The sequence below is a fragment of the Eleutherodactylus coqui genome, chromosome 7, assembly GCF_035609145.1.
Source record: "Eleutherodactylus coqui strain aEleCoq1 chromosome 7, aEleCoq1.hap1, whole genome shotgun sequence".
Classification (NCBI taxonomy): domain Eukaryota; kingdom Metazoa; phylum Chordata; class Amphibia; order Anura; family Eleutherodactylidae; genus Eleutherodactylus; species Eleutherodactylus coqui.
In genome coordinates, this window is record NC_089843.1 from 168,034,076 (window position 1) to 168,055,048 (window position 20,973).

General features: G+C 47.5%; 1 protein-coding gene across 1 annotated transcript in view; it reads right to left on the minus strand.

The window, feature by feature from the left end:
- LOC136572947 (NADP-dependent alcohol dehydrogenase-like) overlaps positions 1 to 18,478 on the minus strand; it is a 48,703-nt gene extending 30,225 nt beyond the window's left edge. Inside the window, exons 1-3 of the mRNA XM_066573991.1 lie at positions 18,324 to 18,478; positions 15,361 to 15,462; positions 4,413 to 4,551 (exon numbers count right to left, since the gene is read on the minus strand). Of these exons, the coding sequence (XP_066430088.1) occupies positions 4,413 to 4,551; positions 15,361 to 15,462; positions 18,324 to 18,425 (343 nt within the window). The 5' untranslated portion in view covers positions 18,426 to 18,478. The remainder of the gene's footprint in view (positions 1 to 4,412; positions 4,552 to 15,360; positions 15,463 to 18,323) is intronic.
- Positions 18,479 to 20,973: the final 2,495 nt, after the last annotated feature.

Genomic DNA, 20,973 nt, shown 5'->3' on the forward strand with positions numbered 1-20,973 from the left:
AGAAGTTTTGCCCAGAACTTAATGTCCACGTTAATAAGGGATATGGGCCTATAACTGCCACAGAGCTCCGGGTTTTTGGTTTCCTTATGAATAAGCGTGATATGCGCCTCTTGTGACTGTTTTGGGAGTTGTTTGCCTGTCATGAGAGCGTTCATCACATCTCTCAGTTTGGGGGCCAGCGTGTCTATAAATGTTTTAAAGTATATTGCTGGGAGACCGTCCGGGCCAGGGCTCTTACCTTTAGGGCTGTTTTTAATTATGTCTTCTACTTCTTTTAAGGAAATGGGTTGTAGTAAATTTGTTGCTTCCGAATTCTGCAATTTTGGGAGGTTAGCGGATTTAAGGAAGTGGTCTATCTGGTCTATGGTATTAACCCGTTCTGTGGGAGAATCTGATTCTTTGAGATTATAAAGGTCCGCATAGAACCTTTGGAAGGTCTCTGCAATCTCTTTAGATGAGGATTTAGTTGCCCCTAGATGATCTCTAATGGAAGGGATGTGATTCCTGGCCTTGGCTTTTTTAATTAGGGAGGTAAGTAGCTTGCTGCCCTTATTACCGTGTGCATAGAACTTGTACTGGAGATATAAGTGTTTTTTATTGTATTTAGTTTCTAGCAGGCGTTTGAGCTCTCGTCTGAGATCCATCATTTTCTCCATGTTGTTTTTGATCAGGGACAGTTTGTTTAGTTGTTCAAGTCTCGCAATCTGGGCCAGGAGATTATCTATCTTGAGCTGGTTTTGCTTTTTGAGCTTAGAGCCTAAAGAGATGAACAAGCCCCTCATATATGCCTTATGGGCCTCCCACATAACCGGGGGATCAACTTCTCCTGTTTCGTTAAGTAGGAAGAACTCGTCCAACAAACCCGTGAGGCGTTCCCTGTCCACTTCAGAGTCTAACAAAGATACATTTAATTTCCATAGCCATTCTCTGTGTCCTCCCGGGCTTAGCCTGAGATCCACATGAATAGGCGAATGGTCAGAGATGGTGATTGCCTCTATTTTAGCTTTCTCTACCTTATTCAGAATCTCCCGGGAGACAAGGATGTGGTCCAGTCTTTGAAATGAGTTATGTACTCGTGAAAAGAACGTATAGTCTTTTTCTGAGGGATTAATGGCTCTCCATGCGTCCACGATCCCCATCTCCTGGAGCGTTTTATGTAATTTTTTGATTTGTCTCTGGGAGATCCATGACCTGCCCTTTGACGAATCAAGCAGGGGATTGAGGAACAGATTAAAATCTCCTCCTAAGACAATTGGGCCCTCAGCAAATTCCCTCAGTGTTCTCAGTTGGTCCAGCAACCACTCTACCTGGTTCGCATTAGGGGCATAGAGATTAGCTAATGTTATTTTTGCATCGTTAATGGTGCCTTTAATGAAGAGCGTTCTCCCTAGTTCATCGGAGTGTTTAGTTTTCAAAGTGAATGCTATAGATTTATGGATAAAAATTGACACCCCTTTTGAGGCGGAGACAGGGTGCGAGTTGTGGTAACACTGGGGGAAGTTTTTCCCAGGGAGGTGGCTGTGTTTGTCTGCCTTAAAGTGTGTCTCCTGGAGGAGTAAAATCTTGGTGCTGTATTTTTTGATTAGTTGTGATATACAATACCTTTTTTGAGGCGAGTTCATACCCCGTACGTTGAACGATGTGACTCTGAGTGGCTCCGCGGCTTCCGATCTCTCCATCGAATCCTGGGGGAACTGAGTGATGCTTTTATGAGAACTAGGGAATAAAAACAGAGTCAGCGGTCGGCACACAGGTTAGTTGTCCTGAAGAGCTCTAAGACACAATGTATGCTGTCCTCTACCGTCTCCTAAACCGTTCCACTTATATCTAGAGTTGTTTATAGCCCGGGGGTTAGGATGTGAAGGGGGGCAAGGGTAGAAAGGAGGAAAGAGGGAAAGGGATAGGTAAGTAATACAATTAACAACAAGCAGTCGTTATTTAAGTAGGTAAACAAATCAGCACCTTTCGTGCTGTATGAGATACGGGTGGGCTCCGTATAAATACAGGAGCACAGTCGTAATCTCCGGGGGGGTACGAAACAACACAGCTGTGGGGTTGTATATATTTAGCTAATGCCTAATCGGGTGAGCACAATAAGGCACAATTATTATTGTTGTGGGGAAGCATAGAAAAAGGGGGGATCAGTCATAGAGTTATAACCGGCGCAATCTGGCAGCTTTATCTGAACTCTGAAGAACGGCGAGCTTTTCTTCTCGTGTCCGTAGGGAGACCATCTCGGGCTATGCCAGTGCAGCCTTCACAAACAAAGGGATTCCAATGAATCTTTTAGCCAAAACTAGGAAATAAACAGAATCCTTGGCTTAAGCTAGTTCAGGTGGTCCCCTCGGTGTTTTCTTCTCTTTGCTTCTTTTTCTGTTTGCTGCGCGGGGATTTTGCGTTAGTGGCTGTAAGCCAGCCGTCCTGCGTAGGTAGTGTGGGCAAGGTCGGGAGCCTCGGCAGCTCCGGTAGGGGGAGCCAGTTGGGGAGGTTTATAGGTTCGAGACCCAAGAAATGCCAGCTCTCCTGTAGGTCCTCTGGGGATCTTATATTAATCCTTCTTCCTTTGTGTGTAATCCCAATCCCGAAAGGGAACAGCCATGCATATTTCATATTTTTGGCTTTTAATTCCTCCAAAAGGGGTCTCAATAACCTGCGCTTGGCAAGGGTGGAGGGGGAGAGGTCCTGAAAGAGCTGGATAGCCGCCCCCTCGTACTGCAAGTTCCTGGAGCTGCGTGCTGCATTCAAGATGGCCACTGCGTCTGGAAATGACAGTACCCTGCATACTATGTCCCTGGGGGGTTCAGACGTGGCCGGTAGTGGTCTGAGAGCCCTATGGACTCTTTCAATAACGATCTCTGCTGCCCTGTCTTCTCCCAGCAGGTTCACAAAGATTTCCATTGCAACTTTCTGCAGGGCTTCAGATGCCCAGGACTCAGGTAGTCCTTTTATGCGGACGTTGTTGCGGCGACTCCTATTTTCTAAGTCCTCCTGCATGAGGATCATCTTGTTAAGCTGGGAGTGCTGCTCCTTCACTACTGCTGCCAGCTCCCCCGAATGAGTGGTAATGGTTGCCGTGGAGTCCTCCAGCTCCTCCACCCTCCTCCCCACGCTCCTTACCTCCTCCTTGATAGCTGTCAGCTCTGCAAGCAGGGGATTCATTGTAGCTGCTAATAAGTCCCTCATAAATCCCTTAGAAAGGGGTTCATCTTCTTCTCCCTCCGAGGAAGCTTCTCCTTCCCGCGCTGCCGATAGAGCCGCCGCTGCCGCCGGCGCCATCTTGCCCGCCGCATGTGGAGAGCGGGAGCTTCTGTCCTTCAGGAATCTCTGCATGTCTGTTTGTCCCCGAGCTGAACGGGGAGTCACAGCGTGGTCTCCCGCTTTCTCCCTTCCGAGCTTCCCCATTTTCGGCAGGATCGCTGCTGATATGTGCCTTTTCTTGTGCTATAGAGATGGAGCGAGGGCTTTAGGCTTCCATCTCTCTCCGCGGTTAGGCTCCGCCCCCCCCAGTGTAGTTTTCTGAAGTTGAAGTGTCAGGGAAGAAAATAGTGTTTGTGTGTTAGTGTGTGTGTATCACTTTAATGGAGCATGTGACGTAGTGGTAGGCTCAAGGAAGTTAGGGGGAGGAGGACATGTCGACAAAAGGCTAATGGCACAGAATAACAAGCCTTACACTACTAGAAAAGTAAAGAGAAAAATCAATTGAGAGTGAGAAAAAGGAACGTGTGGATGTGTGTTCACCGTGTCAGGAATTTACCCTACAAACCATCTTGTCAGATAACTGAGCCTGTAGACATCTGAAGTTTGGGAAAGGAGTAATTCCTAGTAAGCACAAAAAGGCAGTGAAGGAAAAGAACCAAATGTATTAGAAAGTGATGCGTATGAACAGAACTGTAAATATACGTTAAACTTGGAAAGTCGATATTGGAAACCGTGTGAGTAAAAGTCAACCGTATACCTCCAGTTGTTTAAAAAGCTGTTGTTGGAACTGTGGGCTCTTTATCTCCGCCAGGGAACCAAGCACTCTGGAATAGGTACTGGCATCACGTGAAAACCCCATTTTATTGGCAATGGACAGTGCTCAGCCTGTTGCCCCTGCATTTTTCACTGCGTGTTGCCGAGCCGCTGCTGGCATGAGAGCTCAGAAAGCCACCCCTGACAACTGCTATAGTTTCCCCGTGATCATCCCTGCAACGGTAGGCATGCTCTGTTGCCACACCAGCGCTGACAGCCAGTGCCCAATCAACTGATTGGCCGGGGCCTGAGCAGCGTGCCCAGCTAACCAACTATTGATGAACAATCCTGAGGATACGTCAATAGAAATTTGCTTGGAGAACCCCTTTAATGATATTGCTTTGACATATAGTATGTATATATTAGCTTCAATGCAAGAATCCTGATGACTTCTAACTTACCTGGTTTAACTATAGTGACTCCATCACCTATGCTTTCAACCACTCCAATACCTTCATGACCCAAAATCACTGGAAAAGGAGTTTTTATTATTTGATTCAGTGCACTATGATCAGATCCGCAAACGCCAGAAGAAATAATCTGCAAAATGAGAAATATGCAAAATATTTTGCAGTTTTATAACCATTTAGTGCCCTACAGCAGAAACTGGACAAAAATAGAGATTCAAGCATTAGGCGAGCATAGTTTTTAATATTGTATAATCTCCACATTACTTTCAATTGTATCTATGCCCTGAGGACACGGATACAGATGAAACTAGTGCTGCTGTCATGGCACCCCTGGCAGGTTCTGGTCACACCCCAAGGTGCCATGGCACCCTTGATGGGAATCGCTGATATTGAGTTTATGCTTACTATTTTTAATGGTCACTGAAATGACTGCTGCAGGAGTCCTTTAATCCAGTAATTGTGGTACTCCATAAACTCAATATCAGCGATTCCCATCAAGAGTGCTTGTCTCTGTGAACCCAAGCAAATAGATAGCTTGGGAAGTACATCATAACATGGTCACGATTTATATTAATATCAATAATATAAAAATAAATGATAGCACTGAAGTCAAAGTAACTGAAATATGTGCATTCAGCAAAGTCATTCATCAGGATATGGTTGAAAACTTAAATTTTCACAATTGCATCAGATTTTAGAAGCAACACATTAAAACTTTCACCAGCATAAAGAATCTGGCACACAGTTGGGGATAATGATCAGGGGTCTACTAGGGCTTGTGTCATGTAGTAAGGCAACCCCTTTAAAACAGACAAATTTGGCATGACTTTTTTTTTTCATGACAGAATGCCTTAAATGACATATTTATGATGAAGATATGGCTTTCCAGCTGCCCAAATGTTAAGAGGAATTTGCAAGATGAACATGACTTTGCATTTTGGAGGCACAATCTTGTGTACACAAGAAGGATAATGGAAGGATAAAGACTTTCAGATCATACAATGAATTCTGAACCTGAGACAGTACACAAAGAGTGATTTATGTGCGAGTCCTTAAATGAACTGTAACTAGCTGGGGTGCCAAGTATCAGACTGTGCCAGATTGTTGATCCTGTTTGTAAAAGTTTTAAAATGCGCTGTATGGCTGACCGCGGGTTTCCCTGGTGAAAATGGGTCAATAGTCCTCTTTAACCCCTTCCAAATTACCAGGTATAGGTGCCCACACAATCACCCACTCGGGAAAGGCTGTGATTGACAGCTGCCCTACAGCACAAATGGCTAAAATCAAGGAAAACGTTCATCCCAGATGGTTAACTCTTTCTGCACAGTGATAGAGGCAGATCATGGTGCCAATCACAGGAGGAGACTCCCTTATTCAACTCACCGCCAGCCCCGGATTTGCAGTTACTGGGGCTGAAAGATTTTATACTAATCAACCTGGGGATTAACAAAGGTTCCAGAGCTGTCCAGTATAAGACCCATAGGGCATGCCTTGGGTAGGAATAACACTACAGTTAAAAAAAAAAGTTTAAGTCCTTTGTTGACTGCACCTTGCTCTCCTGCCGGCATGTACTGCTGAGTGCATAAATGTTACTCTATTCATTCCAAAACTATGGTGCCTCTGGGCGACACACCTCATTCTTTACAAGATGCCAAGCCCACTGTCAAGAAACCTGTTGGGGCAGAGATTATAAAAAAAAGAATTTAATAGACGGTAATACATGGCAGACCTGGGAGCCTTCACTAGGTTCTCGACTTCCATCTGAACCCATCAGCAACACACAATTGTATTATGGAGGGCCAATAGGACACCGGAGGGCATCCCCATTCTTGCTGGCTGCTCAGATATGCTTAATCGCAAAAAAGAGGACAAATCTCTAAAAAAAATACCAGCAGGCAGCCATACTCACTGATATAATGATACAAAGATACAATGGCAAACATAAAGCGCCACTTCCCAACTGCATGCAGAGCAGGCAGAATACTATATGGGGGAGATTGTAGAGGTGGAAAATACTGATGAACAACCACTCACACACCTACCAAATATGAAGGGGGGGTGGCTTACTATCTCACTTGCACATATATAAGGTACAGGAAGGGTGTTACTGATACATGTAGTGCATCATGCAGGCTTACAACCCATCAATGATGACCCATACAATTCAGCCCAGTGTACTGGCCTGGACCTCATAAGTGAACCACAAAATCTCAAATTACGTCAAGGGTTCTAGTTGTCTTGTGAGTTCCTGAACAAAAGCAGATACATAGTAAATAGAGATGAGTGAACGTACTCGTCCGAGCTTGATACTCGTTCGAGTATTGGCGTGTTCGAGATGCTCGTTACTCGTAACGAGTACCACGCGATGTTCGGGTTACTTTCAGTTTCATCTCTGAGACGTTAGCGCGCTTTTCTGGCCAATAGAAAGACAGAGAAGGCATTACAACTTCCCCCTGCGAGGTTCAAGACCTATACCACCCCCCTGCAGTGAGTGGCTGGCGAGATCAGGTGTCACCCGAGTATTAAAATCTGCCCGCCCGCGGCTCGCCACAGATTTATTCTGACATAGATGAGAGAAAGTGCTATCTTGGTGGAGCTGCTATAGGGAGAGTGTTAGGAGTATTTTAGGCCTCAAGAACCCCAACGGTCCTTCTTAGGCCACATCTAACCGTGTGCAGTACTGTGGAGGCTGCTTTTTGCAGTGTTACTGCGCCCTGCAGTAATTATACATAGTCCAGGGCCAGAAGCGCTTAGGCAGGGACAGAAGACATATTGATTGAATATAGGCAGTGGGCCTTTGCAAATACATTTGGGGAAAAAAATCTATTTGGGCTGCCTGTGAGTGTCCTCTGTGTTCTGGGTCTCTGCTGGGTGTAGTAGTTCTCCAAATTCATACGCAGCCAGCTAAGTGTTACAGCAGGCTTGCGCAAAATTATTTCCTGGCTCTGTCTGGGCTGTGAAATCACCGCTGTATTGCAGTTCACAGTGCAACACTCTGCAGTTCTTTGACATACTCCAGGGACAGAAGACATATTGATTGAATATAGGCAGTGGGCCTTTGCAAATACATTTGGGGAAAAAAATCTATTTGGGCTGCCTGTGAGTGTCCTCTGTGTTCTGGGTCTCTGCTGGGTGTAGTAGTTCTCCAAATTCATACGCAGCCAGCTAAGTGTTACAGCAGGCTTGCGCAAAATTATTTCCTGGCTCTGTCTGGGCTGTTAAATCACCGCTGTATTGCAGTCCACAGTGCAACACTCTGCAGTTCTTTGACATACTACAGGGACAGAAGACATATTGATTGAATATAGGCAGTGGGCCTTTGCAAATACATTTGGGGAAAAAAATCTATTTGGGCTGCCTGTGAGTGTCCTCTGTGTTCTGGGTCTCTGCTGGGTGTAGTAGTTCTCCAAATTCATACGCAGCCAGCTAAGTGTTACAGCAGGCTTGCGCAAAATTATTTCCTGGCTCTGTCTGGGCTGTTAAATCACCGCTGTATTGCAGTCCACAGTGCAACACTCTGCAGTTCTTTGACATACTCCAGGGACAGAAGACATATTGATTGAATATAGGCAGTGGGCCTTTGCAAATACATTTGGGGAAAAAAATCTATTTGGGCTGCCTGTGAGTGTCCTCAGTGTTCTGGGTCTCTGCTGGGTGTAGTAGTTCTCCAAATTCATACGCAGCCAGCTAAGTGTTACAGCAGGCTTGCGCAAAATTATTTCCTGGCGTTCCGTAAGCGAAGTCAGCCTCCAATCACAGGCCAATAAGCGGCACATTTAATTACAGCGTTCTGTTTCTGCATTACTGGTAATACAGCATGCTGAGGGGTAGGGGTAGGCCTAGAGGACGTGGACGCGGCCGAGGACGCGGAGGCCCAAGTCAGGGTGTGGGCACAGGCCGAGCTCCTGATCCAGGTGTATCGCAGCCGACTGCTGCGGGATTAGGAGAGAGGCACGTTTCTGGCGTCCCCACATTCATCGCACAATTTATGGGTCCACGCGGTAGACCTTTATTAGAAAATGAGCAGTGTGAGCAGGTCCTGTCGTGGATGGCAGAAAGTGCATCTAGCAATCTATCGTCCACCCACAGTTCTGCGCCGTCCCCTGCTGCAACTCTGAATCCTCTGGCTGCTGCTCCTCCTTCCTCCCAGCCTCCTCACTGCATTACAATGACACATTTTAAGGAGCAGGCAGACTCCCAGGAACTGTTCTCGGGCCCCTGCCCAGAATGGCCAGCAATGGTTCCGAATCCTCTCCCACCAGAGGAGTTTATCGTGACTGATGCCCAACCATTGGAAAGTTCCCGGGGTCCGGCGGATGAGGCTGGGGACTTCCGGCAACTGTCTCAAGACCTTTCAGTGGGTGAGGAGGACGATGACGTTGAGACACAGTTGTCTATCAGTGAGGTAGTAGTAAAGGCAGTAAGTCCGAGGGAGGAGCGCACAGAGGATTCGGAGGAAGAGCAGCAGGACAATGAGGTGACTGACCCCACCTGGTTTGCTACGCCTACTGAGGACAGGTCTTCAGAGGGGGAGGCAAGGGCAGCAGCAGGGCAGGTTGCAAGAGGCAGTGCGGTGTCCAGGGGTAGAGGCAGGGCCAGACCGAATAATCCACCAACTGTTTCCCAAAGTGCCCCCTCGCGCCATGCCACCCTGCAGAGGCCGAGGTGCTCAAAGGTCTGGCAGTTTTTATCTGAGAGTGCAGACGACCGACGAACAGTGGTGTGCAACCTTTGTCGCGCCAAGATCAGCCGGGGAGCCACCACCACCAGCCTCACCACCAGCATGCGCAGACATATGATGGCCAAGTACCCCACAAGGTGGGACGAAGGCCGTTCACCGCCTCCGGTTTGCACCAATGCCTCTCCCCCTGTGCCCCAACCTGCCACTGAGATCCAACCCCCCTCTGAGGACACAGGCACTACCGTCTCCTGGCCTGCACCCACACCCTCACCTCCGCTGTCCTCGGCCCCATCCACCAATGTCTCTCAGCGCACCGTTCAGCCGTCGCTAGCGCAAGTGTTTGAGCGCAAGCGCAAGTACGCCGCCACGCACCCGCACGCTCAAGCGTTAAACGTGCACATTGCCAAATTTATCAGCCTGGAGATGCTGCCGTATAGGGTTGTGGAAACGGAGGCTTTCAAAAATATGATGGTGGCGGCGGCCCCGCGCTACTCAGTTCCCAGTCGCCACTACTTTTACCGATGTGCCGTCCCAGCCCTGCACGACCACGTCTCCCGCAACATTGTACGCGCCCTCACCAACGCCGTTACTGCCAAGATCCACTTAACAACGGACACGTGGACAAGCACAGGCGGGCAGGGCCACTATATCTCCCTGACGGCACATTGGGTGAATTTAGTGGAGGCTGGGACAGAGTCAGAGCCTGGGACCGCTCACGTCCTACCCACCCCCAGAATTGCGGGCCCCAGCTCGGTGATGGTATCTGCGGCGGTGTATGCTTCCTCCACTAAACCACCCTCCTCCTCCTACGCAACCTCTGTCTCGCAATCAAGATGTGTCAGCAGCAGCAGCAGCACGTCGCCAGCAGTCGGTGTCGCGCGGCGTGGCATCACAGCGGTGGGCAAGCGTCAGCAGGCCGTGCTGAAACTACTCAGCTTAGGAGAGAAGAGGCACACGGCCCACGAACTGCTGCAGGGTCTGACAGAGCAGACCGACCGCTGGCTTGCGCCGCTGAGCCTCCAACCGGGCATGGTCGTGTGTGACAACGGCCGTAACCTGGTGGCGGCTCTGCAGCTCGGCAGCCTCACGCACGTGCCATGCCTGGCCCACGTCTTTAATTTGGTGGTTCAGCGCTTTCTGAAAAGCTACCCACGCTTGACAGACCTGCTCGGAAAGGTGCGCCGGCTCTGCACACATTTCCGCAAGTCCCACACGGACACTGCCACCCTGCGCACCCTGCAACATCGGTTTAATCTGCCAGTGCACCGACTGCTGTGCGACGTGCCCACACGGTGGAACTCTACGCTCCACATGTTGGCCAGGCTCTATGAGCAGCGTAGAGTTATAGTGGAATACCAACTCCAACATGGGCGGCGCAGTGGGAGTCAGCCTCCTCAATTCTTTTCAGAAGAGTGGGCCTGGTTGGCAGACATCTGCCAGGTCCTTGGAAAGTTTGAGGAGTCTACCCAGGTGGTGAGCGGCGATGCTGCAATCATTAGCGTCACCATTCCTCTGCTATGCCTCTTGAGAAGTTCCCTGCAAAGCATAAAGGCAGACGCTTTGCGCTCGGAAACAGAGCCGGGGGAAGACAGTATGTCGCTGGATAGTCAGAGCACCCTCCTGTCTATATCTCAGCGTGGTGAGGAGGAGGAGCATGAGGAGGAGGGGGAAGAGACAGCTTGGCCCACTGCTGAGGGTACACATGCTGCTTGCCTGTCATCCTTTCAGCGTGTATGGCCGGAGGAGGAGGAGAAGGAGGATCCTGAAAGTGATCTTCCTAGTGAGGACAGCCATGTGTTGCGTACAGGTACCCTGGCACACATGGCTGACTTCATGTTAGGATGCCTTTCTCGTGACCCTTGCGTTACACGCATTCTAGCCACTACGGATTACTGGGTGTACACACTGCTTGACCCACGGTATAAGGAGAACCTTTCCACTCTCATACCCGAAGAGGAAAGGGGTTCGAGAGTGATTCTATACCACAGGACCCTGGCGGACAAACTGATGGTAAAATTCCCATCCGACAGCGCTAGTGGCCGAAGGCGCAGTTCCGAGGACCAGGTAGCAGGGGAGGCGCGGAGATCAGGCAGCATGTACAGCACAGGCAGGGGAACACTCTCTAAGGCCCTGGACAGCTTTATGGCTCCCCAGCAAGACTGTGTCACCACTCCCCAGTCAAGGCTGAGTCGGCGGGAGCACTGTAAAAGGATAGTGAGGGAATACGTAGCCGATCGCACGACCGTCCTCCATGACGCCTCTGCCCCCTACAACTACTGGGTGTCGAAGCTGGACACGTGGCCTGAACTCACGCTGTATGCCCTGGAGGTGCTTGCTTGTCCAGCGGCTAGCGTCTTGTCAGAGAGGGTGTTTAGTGCGGCTGGGGGAATCATCACGGATAAGCGTACCCGCCTGTCAACCGACAGTGCCGACAGGCTTACACTCATCAAGATGAACAAAGCCTGGATTTCCCCAGACTTCTCTTCTCCACCAGCGGACAGCAGCGATACCTAAGCAATACGTAGGCTGCACCCGCGGATGGAAGCATCGTTCTCTATCCCCATCAAAAACGGGGACCTTTTTGCTTCATCAATCTGTGTATAATATTCCTCCTCCTCCTCCTGCTCCTCCTCCTGAAACCTCACATAATCACGCCGAACGGGCAATTTTTCTTAGGCCTACAGGGCTCATTCATATAATTTTTCTAAACAATTTTTATACATTTCAATGCTCAATAAAGCGTTGAAACTTTCACCTCAACCAATTTTTATTTTAACTGGGCTGCCTCCAGGCCTAGTTACTAGAGATGAGCGAACACCAAAATGTTCGGGTGTTCGTTATTCGGAACGAACTTCTCGTGATGCTCGAGGGTTCGTTTCGAACAACGAACCCCATTGAAGTCAATGGGCGACCAGAACATTTTTGTATTTCGCCGATGCTCGCTAAGGTTTTCATGTGTGAAAATCTGGGCAATTCAGGAAAGTGATGGGAACGACACAGTGACGGATAGGGCAGGCGAGGGGCTACATGGTGGGCTGCATCTCAAGTTCACAGGTCCCACTATTAAGCCACAATAGCGGCAAGAGTGCCCCCCCCCCCACTGTCAGCATAAAGATCGTTCTCCTCTGCCACAGCTGTAACAGCTGTAGCAGAGAAGAACGATGTTTGCCCATTGAATTCAATGGAGCCAGAAAAACAACAGGTTCCACTGAATGCAATGGGCTGCCCGCGATCGCAGGATGAATGGTCGGAAAGGGGTTAAATATATAACCCCTTTCCTGCAATTCATCCAGAAATGTGTTACACTAAAAATATATACCGGCGTATAAGGCGACGGGGCGTATAAGACGACCCCCCAACTGTCACCTTATACGCCGGTAATACAGTGGAGCAAAGAATAAAAAGCATTACTCACTTTTTCAGATGATCTGCGGCGCTCCTGCAGGCTGTCGCTCCCTCCTAATCCACGGCAGAGTATTCCTTTCTGCACGAAAGGCTTGAAATCCCCGCCTCCAGAAACACAGCCAATCACAGCCAATGACAATGATGTCATTGAATGGCTGTGATTGGCTTGAAATCTCCGCCTCCAGAAACACAGCCAATCACAGCCATTCAATGACATCATTGTCATTGGCTGTGATTGGCTGAAGGCACATGTGTTTCTGGAGGCGTGGATTTAAAGCCTTTCGTGGAGAAAGGAATAGTCTGCCGGGAACCAGGAAGAAGCGACAGCCTGCAGGAGCGCCGCAGATCATCTGAAAAAGTGAGTAATGATTTTTATTCTTTGCTCCACTGTATTACCGGCGTATAAGGTGACAGTTGGGGGGTCGTCTTATACGCCCCGTCGCCTTATACGCCGGTATATATTTTTAGTGTAACACATTTCTGGATGAATTGCAGGAAAGGGGTTATATATTTAACCCCTTTCCGACCATTCATCCTGCGATCGCCGGCAGCCCATTGCATTCAGTGGAACATGCTGTATTGCTGGCTCCATTGAATTCAATGGGCAAACATCGTTCTTCTCTGCTACAGCTGTTACAGCTGTGCCAGAGAAGAAGGATTTCTCTTCTATATGTTCTCAATGGGGTCAGCGCTGCTGCCGCCGGCCCCATTGAGCGCATATAGAGAAGATTTATGGCCCTAAGAAGGACCGTTGGGGTTCTTGACACCTAAAATACTCCTAACACTCTCCCTATAGCAGCTCCAACACGATAGCGCTTTCCCTAAACTCATGTCAGAATGCATCCATAGCGAGCCGCGGGAGGGGCAGATTTCAATACTCGGGTGACACCTTATCTCCCCAGCCACTCACAGCAGGGGGGTGGTATAGGGCTTAAACGTTGCAGGGGGAAGTTGTAATGCCTTCCCTGTCTTTATATTGGCCAAAAAAAAGCGCTAACGTCTCAGGGAAGAAAGTTAAATTAACCAGAACACCGCATGGTGTTCGTTACGAATAACGAACATCCCGAACACCCTAATATTCGCACGAATATCAAGCTCGGACGAACGCGTTCGCTCATCTCTACTAGTTACCAATTAAGCCACATTAACCAAAGCGATTAATGGATTTCACCTGCCCTCTTGGTTGGGCATGGGCAATTTTTCTCACGTACATTAGTACTGTTGGTACACCAATTTTTGGGGGCCCTCGCCTACAGTGTAATCAAATGAATCTTTAGCCCACCTGCATTACAGCTGACGTTACATCAGCTGTGTTGGGCACTGCAATGGGATATATTTATGTACCGCCGGTGGCTTCCTGGCACCCACCCATGCTGTGGGTCCACAGGGAGTTGTAACTGCATGTGTCCACTTCTAAAGAACCCCAGTCTGACTGGGGCATGCAGTATGGGCCGAAGCCCACCTGCATTTAATGGGACGTTACCTCAGCTGTGATGGGCACTGCAATGGGATACATTAATGTACAGCCGGTGGGTTCCAGGGAGCCACCCATGCTGTGGGTCCACACGGAATTCCCATTGCGGAGTTGGGGATTCCCAGTTGTACCTGCCTGTGACTATTTATAAAAAACTGCGGTCTGACTGGGGCATGCAGACACCTTGACCTCGTGAGGGGGGGGGGGGGGTTGGGCAGCATGTAACCCAGGAGAAGTGGCAGCGGAGTGTCATGCAGGCAGTGATTGTGCTTTGTTGGAGGTAGTGTGGTGCTTAGCTAAGGTATGCATTGCTAATGAGGGCTTTTCAGAAGTCAAAGTTTTTGGGAGGGGGGGGGGCACTCTTGCCGCTATTGTGGCTTAATAGTGGGACCTGGGAATTTGAGATGCAGCCCAACATGTAGCCCCACGCCTGCCCTATTTCTGTGTCATTCCCATCACTTTCTTGAATTGCCCAGATTTTCACAAATGAAAACCTTAGCGAGCATCGGCGATATACAAAAATGCTCGGGTCGCCCATTGACTTCAATGGGGTTCGTTACTCTAAACGAACCCTCGAGCATCGCGAAAAGTTCGTCCCGAGTAACGAGCACCCGAGCATTTTGGTGCTCGCTCATCTCTAAGAGTAAACTTTCACAGCCTCATTCATCACGGCAGCTTTTGGGGGGCAGTTCTGTGAATTTATATATCACCCCACATTTTTTGTCACCATGAGTATGTATCTGTCAATAATTTATTAGTGTTGCTTAAGTGGTCTGGTTGTGGACAGTCTTGTTGGCCATCTTGAATCATTTGAACCATATTCCCTAGGAAATGGGTAGCCAGTGAAGGGATTGGCAGAGAAGAAACAAGGGAAGAGGTGGCGTAACTGGGCAGCAGAGTCAATTATGGATTGGAAGGGTGGAAGAGTATTCGATGGGAGGCCACAAAGAAGGATGATGTAGTAGTCTACGTGGGACATAAGGGCATTGACTCGCATTTTTGTTGAGGTAGAGGAAAGAGTGAATTCGAGAAATACTTAGAGTTGGGTGCAGCAGTTGTTGGTAAGGGCTTATATGTACAGTTTTGAAGAGAGGGTGTAATCAAAAAGTTATTTAGAGGTAGCAGACTTGTGAGACCTGGGAAAGTGTAGAGTCTTTATGGGTGACTGCCAGAAGGGATGAGCAAGTTGGAGAAAATAGAGTTTACCCTCTTTCCTTCTCCCCATGTTGAATTCAAAAAAGGGGAGGTAAAAAGGAGGATATGGCTGGTAGACACTGTGGTTCTGTTGTATTGGACGTGACTCACTTACACAACTCATGTACCCTACAGGATTTTATTAGCAAGCCATGTACTACACATTTTAGTTACAGCTCTCCTACCTTTATTCTGACTTCATGAGCTTTTGGTGGAGCCACTTCAACGTCCTCAATGCTGACAGGTTTACAAGGTTCCCAGGCAACAGCAGCCTTGCATTTAATAACCTGAAAAATAAAACCATTGTTTTGGGTAATTTTTCATGGAATTATATATCAGAATCATTTCTTGAATGTGGAAAACTAACCTTGAATTTTTAAAGTGCCATGTCATCATGGAAATGTTATTTAATAGTTTGCCCTATGGACATTTCCATAATTACACAGCTGCAACTGTCAATAGCAAGTTGGTATCCGCCAGCTACAAGCCTCAGCATGTTCTAGCAACCTGTGATTGTCTAAGCACACTGGGAGTTGTAGTTCCACAAAATTAACTATTTGTGAAAATAAATATATAGTTAAAATTTAATATAATCCCTCCTAAGGTGAAGTGAGACGTTCCCGGCCTATTTTGGGCTTAAGCACGCAACAATTTTTGGCGGATTTTCATCTTCATTTTTTAAAAGTCATAACTTTTTTACTTTTCTGTAGACGCGGATGTATAAGGGCTTGTTTTTTTGAGTGGAAAACTGTAGTTTTTATCGGTGCCACTTTTGGGTACATAGACTATATTGTAAAGCTTTTATTATTTTTTTATGATAACAGGGAGAGAAATCGCATCAATTCTGCCATAGATTTTTTTTACATCGTTAATCATGCAGTATAAATGAGACAATCCATTTTTTTCTGCAGGCTGGTGAGATTACAATGATACCAAAATTCTTACAGTTTTTTTTAGGTTTTTCCACTTTTCTGCAATAAAAAGCCTTTTATTGGAAATCTATTTTTTTTCTAAATCGCTGCATTCAAAGTCCTATAACTTTTTAATTTTTCTATGGACGGAGCTCTGTGAGGACTTACTTTTTTGCGAGACGAGCTGTAGTTTTTATTGGTACCATGTTGGGGTACATACGGCTTTTTTGATCACTTTTATTGCGTTTTTAAGGAGGCAAAAACGCAAAAAATTTGCATTTTGCCTTAGTTTTTTTAGCGTTTTTTTAACGCTTTTTTCCATGCACAGTCAAAAGCATGTGCAACTTATTTTACACATAGAGATGAGCGAGCATACTCGCTAAGGACAATTACTCGAGCGAGCATTGTCCTTAGCGAGTACCTGCCCGCTCGGAAGAAAAGACTCGGATGCCGGCGGGGAGCGGTGTGGGAGAGTAGGGGGGAATGGAGCGGAGATCTCTTTCTTCCTCTCTCCCCCCCGCTCCCCCCTGCTCACTCCCGCAACTCACCGCTCACCCGTGCCGGCACCCGAATCTTTTCTTCCGAGCGGGCAGGTACTCACTAAGGACAGTACTCGTTCGAGTAATTGTCCTTAACGAGTATGCTCGCTCATCTCTATGTACACATTGTTAGGGACGCGACAATACAAAGTATGTGGGATTTAATTTTTTTTTACCTTTTTTTATGCTAATATGAGAAAAAGCACAAAAAAGGGTTTTTTAACGTTTTTTTTTTTACATTTTTCTTTTTTGTTCATTTTTATTATCTTTTTTTACACAATTTGTGCCCCTTTGGGGGACTTACAGCACAGCACTGATGATCGCTGTGATAAGGCATTGCAGGGCTACTGCCCTGCAATGCCTTATCGCTTATACAGCGATCACAAGCTATGGCAATACAGGGCGCCTGTATCTAGTGTCCTGTTGCCATGCCAACCAGCTGGGCTCCCTGCGATTATATCGTGAGAGCCCGGCAACTTCACAGAGGGAGCGCGCTCCGTCTGTTAACCCTTCTCATGTCCGATCTACATAGATGACTGACAGCCGTTTCCCGCTGCGGGATAGCACGAGATCACTTATGATCTCGCGCTATCCCCAGTACGTAAGTTTACGCCCTGTCGCGGGAAGTACCCCGCTGCCAGGACGTAAACTTACGCCCTGGAGCGGGAAGGGGTTAAATAATATATTTTCATCACAAGCCAAAAGAAAATGCTTGATATGTAGTGTTTTCTATATATCATTATAGATTTTAAAGTGTTTTGACCAAAATAGAAAAGACTCCACTAAAAATGCCAACAGAAACACTACAAAAAATGCAGCAATGCTGTATGTAAAGCTACTGAGCATTAGGATGGAATCACACAGTTTTGTAGCAGTTTTTCAAGTTTTTTCCTACTTCTTAGATCCACTTCTGTTTTTTGCTCAAAATGCTGCACAAGTGATTTGAACCTTTACAGTACGAGAGAAGTGAATGAGATTTTACAAATCTCTTTCAAATTTTGCAGATTGTTTCTGCTGCGGAAAAGCATGACATTTGAAAAACGCTGCAGCTTTGAATTCTGCAGCATGTCGATTCATGTTGTGGAAACTGCGCATATTGGCTGCGGAGTTCTCCATAAAGTGCAATGGGTAACATAAAATCTGCACCAAAGTCCGCTGAAAGAGTAGCCTTGCAATTTTTGCTGTGGAAACACACTAAATCTGCTTTTACTGTAGATTTTGCTGCAGCACAAACATCCCCTGTGAAGCCTTCCACATACCACCTGGTTGACACAACGCTGTTTCCTACATCTGTATAAAAGCTGCTCTTTCCTCCAGCCTTGTAAGCAGCTTACGTAATCCATTATGTACAAGCGTACAAACCATGCAAAACTGCCAACTTCTGAATATCTACATTATGTCATATTGAAATATCAGAAATAAAGGAAGAATGTAAAGCATTCCCTCCTGTTCATCAAGTGAGCCCGACTCCCTGTAACGTTGCACATTTCTCTTCTCTAAGATACAAATTAGTCACAAACCTGGAAGATCCATTTGCTACAAATAAAGTATTACAAGAATGTAGAAAATAACACAAACTGCACATCTTCCTTCATAAAACTCCTCACAACCTAAAGAAACAAAGTTCCCGGAAGAGAAGGAAGCCGCTAAGAAGAAAGCAGGCGGCAGAATAATGTTAGAATGGGAATAGAAGAATACCTTCCCTGCGGTGCTCGCGGTGCTCATGGTGCTGGCAGTTGTCTTTGTTGTTCTCAATAGTCTGCACTCTGATTCTGCTCCTCTAAAGTTGCCATGTCTCATTTAAGTACAGTAGGCGCAACGCCCTGAGGCTTTCTCTCAGCTATAACTACTCTGTCCTTGGCAGCTTTATAACGTCTTCCTGACTACTTTGACAATGTCATCCACTGTAAGCAAAAAGTGAGCCATTCTGGACCGCACATTGATAATTAATTGTTTGCTAGAGATGAGCTTGATACTCGTTTGAGTATTAGCGTGTTCGAGATGCTCGTTACTAGAAGCGAGTACCACGCGATGTTCGAGATGCTCGTTACTAGAAGCGAGTACCACGCGATGTTCGAGTTACTTTCACTTTCATCTCTGAGACGTTAGCGCGCTTTTCTGGCCAATAGAAAGACAGGGAAGGCATTACAACTTCCCCCTGCGACGTTCAAGCCCTATACCACCCCCCTGCAGTGAGTGGCTGGCGAGATCAGGTGTCACCCGAGTATATAAATCGGCCCCTCCCGCGGCTCCCCACAGATGCATTCTGACATAGCTCAGGGAAAGTGCTGCTGATGGTGGAGCTGCTACAGGGAGAGTGTTAGGAGTGATTTTAGGCTTCAAGAACCCCAACGGTCCTTCTTAGGGCCACATCTGACTGTGTGCAGTACTGTTGAGGCTGCTTTTTGCGGTGTTGCACTTTTTTTTTTTTTTTGTATATCGGCCGTGCAGAGCATTGCGTCCTCAGTCTGCAGTAATTTTACATAGTCCAGGGCCAGTAGTGGTGAGGCAGGAACAGTGAAAGAGATATACTGTGTATATAGGCAGTGGGCTTTTCCAAAAAAAATTGTGAAAAAACATTCTATTTGGGCTGCCTGTGACCGTCCTGAGTGTACTGCGTCTCTGCTGGGGGTAGTAGTCCTAATTAATACGCAGCCAGCTAAGTGTTACAGCAGGCTTGCGCAAAATTCTTTCCTGGCTCTGCTGTGCGTTACACATCACCGCTGTCATCCTGTCCAGAGGGAAACAGTCTGCAGTAATTTTACATAGTCCAGGGCCAGTAGTGGTGAGCCAGGGATAGTGAAAGAGATATACTGTGTATATAGGCAGTGGGCTTTTCCAAAAAAATTTGGGAAAAAACATTCTATTTGGGCTGCCTGTGACTGTCCTGAGTGTACTGCGTCTCTGCTGGGGGTAGTAGTCCTAATTAATACGCAGCCAGCTAAGTGTTACAGCAGGCTTGCGCAAAATTCTTTCCTGGCTCTGCTGTGCGTTACACATCACCACTGTCATCCTGTCCAGAGGGAAACAGTCTGCAGTAATTTTACATAGTCCAGGGCCAGTAGTGGTGAGCCAGGGACAGTGAAAGAGATATACTGTGTATATAGGCAGTGGGCCTTCCCAAAAAAATTTGTGAAAAAACATTCTATTTGGGCTGCCTGTGACCGTCCTGAGTGTACTGTGTCTCTGCTGGGGGTAGTAGTCCTAATTAATACGCAGCCAGCTAAGTGTTACAGCAGGCTTGCGCAAAATTCTTTCCTGGCTCTGCTGTGCGTTACACATCACCACTGTCATCCTGTCCAGAGGGAAACAGTCTGCAGTAATTTTACATAGTCCAGGGCCAGTAGTGGTGAGCCAGGGACAGTGAAAGAGATATACTGTGTATATAGGCAGTGGGCTTTTCCAAAAAAATTTGGGAAAAAACATTCTATTTGGGCTGCCTGTGACCGTCCTGAGTGTACTGCTTCTCTGCTGGGGGTAGTAGTCCTAATTAATACGCAGCCAGCTAAGTGTTACAGCAGGCTTGCGCAAAATTCTTTCCTGGCTCTGCTGTGCGTTACACATCACGGCTGTCATCCTGTCCAGAGGAAAACAGTCTGCAGTAATTTTACATAGTCCAGGGCCAGTGGTGGTGAGCCAGGGACAGTGAAAGAGATATACTGTGTATATAAGCAGTGGGCTTTTCCAAAAAAAATTGGGAAAAAACATTCTATTTGGGCTGCCTGTGACCGTCCTGAGTGTACTGCGTCTCTGCTGGGGGTAGTAGTTCTAATTAATACGCAGCCAGCTAAGTGTTACAGCAGGCTTGCGCAAAATTCTTTCCTGGCTCTGCTGTGCATTCCGTAAGCGAAGTCAGCCTCCAACCACAGGCCAATAAGCGGCACATTTAATTACAGCATTCTGTTTCTGCGCTACTGGTAATACACCATGCTGAGGGGTAGGGGTAGGCCTGGAGGGCGTGGACGTGGACGCGGGCGAGGATGCGGAGGCCCAAGTCAGGGTGTGGGCACAGGCCGAGCTCCTGATCCAGGTGTATCGCAGCCGACTGCTGCGGGATTAGGAGAGAGGCACGTTTCTGGGGTCCCCACATTCATCTCACAATTAATGGATCCACGCGGTAGACCTTTATTAGAAAATGAGCAGTGTGAGCAGTTCCTGTCGTGGATGGCAGAAAGTGCATCCAGCAATCTATCGACCACCCACAGTTCTGCGCCGTCCACTGCTGCAACTCTGAATCCTCTGGCTGCTGCTCCTCCTTCCTCCCAGCCTCCTCACTCCATTACAATGACACATTCTGAGGAGCAGGCGGACTCCCAAGAACTGTTCTCGGGCCCCTGCCCAGAATGGC